The sequence below is a fragment of the Babylonia areolata genome, chromosome 28 (genome assembly GCF_041734735.1).
Source record: "Babylonia areolata isolate BAREFJ2019XMU chromosome 28, ASM4173473v1, whole genome shotgun sequence".
Taxonomy (NCBI): Eukaryota; Metazoa; Mollusca; class Gastropoda; order Neogastropoda; family Buccinidae; genus Babylonia; species Babylonia areolata.
The window spans coordinates 7,324,095-7,329,094 of NC_134903.1; the positions used below are offsets into that span (position 1 = coordinate 7,324,095).

Sequence of the window (5,000 nt, forward strand, 5' to 3'; positions counted from 1 at the left end):
CTCATTAAAACATTCTCTTCTACATTCTCATTTCTTCTAATGCATTCTTTTCTACATTGTCATTAAAACATTCTCTTCTGTCTTCTACATTGTCATTTCTTCTAATACATTCTCTACGACATTCTAATCAAAAAAAAAAAAAAAAAGATTCACAGCCACATTCTCTTCTCCACACAGGAGAGCCAGTCCCCACCTCAGCAGCACTACCAGCACATCCACCAACACAGAGGAGGCCCAGGAGGACCAGCAGGACCAGGAGAAGAAGGATGGAGCTGCCCTCCAGTGGTGACGGTCATCAGCAACCTGCAGAGGAGCAGCCAGGAGAAGCTGATCCTCAGCCTCGACCCGCGGCGGCGGACGTCCCGGACCTTAGAGGACATCCTTGGGGAGCTGCACACCCGGGTCCACCTCCCCTACCCCCCGGCCACCGCCCTCTACACCCTGAGCAAGCCTCACGTCAAGGTGGGTGGGTGGGTGGGTGGATGGGTGGCAGGACGCTGTATTGTATTGTACAATTGCCGAATGGTTAAAGCGTTGGACTTTCAATCTCAGGGTCTCGGGTTCGAATCTCGGTGATGGCGCCTGGTGGGTAAAGGGTGGAGATTTTTTCCGATCTCCAAGGTCGACATATGTGCAGACCTGTTAGTGCCTGAACCCCCTTCGTGTGTATACGTACACAAAAGATCAAATACGCACGATAAAGATCCTGTAATCCATGTCAGCGTTCGGTGAGTTATGGAAACAAGAACATACCTAGCATGCATAACCCCGAAAACGGAGTATGGCTTCCTACATGGCGGGGTAGATAAACAAAAACATACTCGTAAAATGTTACATGTCTGTCTGAGTGTGTATGTGTGCGTGCCTGAAATGTGACTGAATGACACAGGAAACGAATGATGAGCGCCCAATGGCAGCCGTCAGTCGGCTCTACCCAGGTAGGCAGCCTGTTGTGCAAATGATCCCGTGTTTGTAAAGTGCTTAGAGCTTGGTCTCCGACCGAGGATAGGCAGCTATATAAGTATCTCTATCAATCAATCATTGAATTGTATTGTCATACTCTTCATTGTCACAACAGTGATGAGAAACTCTAGAGAGAGCTGGACAGTACAAGGTCTTTGGAGAAGAAGCGCCCCCACCTCAGTCAAGTGTTTCGGCCCTGAACTCTCCTTACACTCTGACCGCACCCACGTCATGACTCCTGGATGCCAATTGTCACAACAGATTTCTCTGTGTGAAATTCGGACTGCTCTCCTCAGGGAGAGCGCGTCGCTACATTGACTGCGCCCCCCGCAACCCCCCACCTTTTTTTTTGTATGTGTGTGTGTGTGTGTGTGTGTGTGTGTGTGTGTGTGTGTGTGTGTGTGTGTGTGTGTGTGTGTGTGTGTGTGTGTGTTTTCCTGCCTGCAATTTTTTTTTATAATTTGTTTCTCCTATCGAAGTGGATTATTTTTCTACAGAATTTTGCCAGGGACAAACTTCGTTCGTGCATTTTTGTTTGTGTATTGATACCTATCAGAGTGTATTTCTTCAGCAGAATTTGTTCACCCTTTTGTTGCGTTAGACTCGGAGTGCCAATTGCATGCTGCACACTGGGCCTTGATTTATTGTCTCAGCCGAATTTGTATTTGTATTTGTATTTCTTTTTATCACAACAGATTTCTCTGTGTGAAATTCGGCCTGCTCTCCCCAGGGAGAGCACGTCGCTACACTACAGCGCCACCCATTTTTTGTATTTTTCCTGCGTGCAGTTTTATTTGTTTTTCCTATCGAAGTGGAATTTTTCTACATAATTTTGCCAGGAACAACCCTTTTGTTGCCGTGGGTTCTTTTACGTGCGCTAAGTACATGCTGCACACAGGACCTCATTTTATTGTCTCATCCGAATGACTAGCGTCCAGACCACCACTCAAGGATTAGTGGAGGGGGAGAAAAAAATATCGGCGGCTGAACCGTGATCTCATAGGCAACCCTCCTTGTTCAGACTGTATTTGCTTATGTCATCCACTAAGGAACACGTTAATAAACAGCTAGCAATTTACTTATATAAAGCCTTAAAGATTAGAAATACAATATGCAGTTGAGTGTGTGCTAGTTTTCCGCTTTTTTGTTATTATGTGTGAATAAGACTAAATGCAGACAATCACTGTTTTTCTCATTTTCAGGTTACAACTGTGTTATGTTACATATCTGAATATATGACTTTTGTAATGTTTGTTTACACCACCCCTTCATGAGGGGCCATGGCCTATATTGAATAAAACATCCGTATCCGTATCCTCTCTCTCTCCCCTCTCTCTCTCTACCCCCTCTCTCTCCTCTCTCTCTCCTCCCTCTCTGCCCCCCCTCTCTCCTCTCTCTCTACCCCCCTCTCTCCCCTCTCTCTCCTCCCTCTCCCCCCCCTCTCTCTTTCTCTCTCTGTCTCTTCTCCGCCCCAGGTGGAGGGGTACAGTGACTTACTGCGGAAGCTCAAAGACCACTCTTCCTTCCTGGTGTGCGGGGAAGAGGGGGTACCCAGGGACCCCACCACCCACCCCTCCACCCCTCCTCTCAAGGGCAAGAGGTCACAGCGACTCAACAAACAGTTCGCAGGTGAGCAGGTTTTGTTGTTTTGTTTTTTTTCACATGAAAAAAAAAAGTTTTTATTGTGTTCGTATTTGTACTTCTCTTCTTTTTTTTATTATATAAATTAATTAATTAATTTTTTTTTTTTAATCACAACATATTTTCTCTGTGTGAAGTTCGGGCTGCTCTCCCCAGGGAGAGCGTGTCGCTACACTACATCGCCACCCATTTTTTTTTTTTTTTTTTTTTTTTTTTGTATTTATTTCCTGCGTGCAGTTTTTTTTCTTCCCCTATTGAAGTGGATTTTTCTTACAGAATTTTGCCAGGAACAACACTTTTTTTTGTTGCTGTGGATTCTTTTACGTGCGCTAATTGCATGCTGCACACAGGACCTCGGTTTATCGTCTCATCCGAATGACTAGCGTCCACACCACCACTCAAGGTCTATAGTGGAGGGGGAGAAAAATATCGGCGGCTGAGCCGTGATTTGAACCAGCGCGCTCAGATTCTCTCGCTTCCTATGCGGACGCGTTACCTCTAGGCCATCACTCCAGGTGTATTCATGTATTTTTTTTTTTTAATCACGATAGAACGGTGGTAACTGGATCCAAAATGTACCGCACCTTTTGGTTGGTTGTTGACTGATGATTCCTTCTTTTAGGATGTGAAAGAAAACGAAACAAATCTATCTATCTATCTATCTATCTATCTATCTATCTATCTATCTATCTATCTATCTATCTATCTATCTATCTATCTATCTGTCTGTCTATCTATCTATCTATCTACTATCTATCTACTATCTATCTATCTATCTATTATCTATGTGTCTATGTGTGTGTGTGTGTGTGTGTGTAAATATGTGTCTGCATGTTTTACATTTATTTGCTTTTTTTATCATTGTTGTCTTTTTTTTTCTTTTTTTTTTGTGCGCTTAGAGTTGACTTCGTCAAGATTTTGCGCCTTATAAATATTTTTATCATTAGTAGTAGTATTTTTTATGTATTTATCTATTATTTATTTATTTATATTTTTTGTTTTTTCATTATTATTATTATTATTATTATTTATTTATTTATTATTATTTTTTTTTTCTCAAGGCCTGACTAAGCTCGTTGGGTTACGCTGCTGCTGGTCAGGCATCTGCTTGGCAGATGTGGTGTAGCGTGTATGGATTTGTCCGAACGCAGTGACGCCTCCTTGAGCTACTGATACTGATACTGATGCTGTCTATTAGTCTATCTATCCACCTATCTGTCTATCAATCAACCAGTCAATATATCTATCTATCTATCGATCGATCGACTTTGATCAGTGGCCGACTGATTGACAAACTGACTGTATGACTGAGTCTTATCCCACCCAGTCGCTGCTGTTTCTTCTTCTTCTTCTTTTGCGTTCACTCGTATGCACACGAGTGGGCTTTTACGTGTATGACCGTTTTTACCCCGCCATGTATGCAGCCATACTCCGTTTTCGGGGGTGTGCATGCTGGGTATGTTCTTGTTTCCATAACCCACCGAACGCTGACATGGATTACAGGATCTTTAACATGCGTATTTGATCTTCTGCTTGCATATACACACGAAGGGGGTTCAGGCACTAGCAGGTCTTCACATATGTTGACCTGGGAGATCGTAAAAATCTCCACCCTTTACCCACCAGGCGCCGTCACCGTGATTCGAACCCGGGACCCTCAGATTGAAAGTCCAACGCTTTAACCATTCGGCTATTGCGCTCGTCAACTGCTGTTTCGTTTGGCCTGTTTGTTCGCTTTGATGTTTGTTGTTGTTGTTGTTGATTGTGTTTGCTTCCGTTGTAGTAGTTTGCTTACGTTTTCTTATTGTTGTTTATTGTCGTTGGGTATCTCTCTGGATGTCAACAACATGATGACAGGTATGAAAATGCACCTGGGGCAGCAGTAGTTGTAGAAGAAGAAGAAGAAGAAGAAGAAGAAGAAGAATTGCAACAACAATAACAACAACAACAACAATATCAACAACATGAAGAATAAGAAGAACAAGTACAACAAGAACAAGAACAACAAGAATAAGGACAACAACAACAACAACAACAACAACAATATCAACAACATGAAGTATAAGAAGAACAAGTACAAGAAGAACAAGAACAAGAACAACAAGAATAAGGACAACAACAACAACAAGATATCAACAACGAGGACAACGTCGAAGAAGATGACGGGTAAACAACAACAACAACAACAACAACAACAACAACAACACACACACACACACACACACACACACACACACACACACACACACACACACACACACACACACACACACACACACACACACACGCTGACAACTTCTTACAAGAAATCTCACCCTAACCACCACCACTACCAAGTATAACCATCCCTGCCACATCAACTTTCCAACCAAAATGCTGTCTTCGTTGCCGCCACC

The 5,000-nt window shown here is 43.1% G+C and overlaps 1 protein-coding gene across 1 annotated transcript in view; it reads left to right on the top strand.

Moving 5' to 3' along the window:
- Positions 1-5,000, top strand: part of LOC143301771 (uncharacterized) — a 46,206-nt gene that overhangs the window by 14,960 nt on the left and 26,246 nt on the right. The window contains exons 6-7 of the mRNA XM_076616161.1: positions 178-462; positions 2,439-2,592. Of these exons, the coding sequence (XP_076472276.1) occupies positions 178-462; positions 2,439-2,592 (439 nt within the window). The remainder of the gene's footprint in view (positions 1-177; positions 463-2,438; positions 2,593-5,000) is intronic.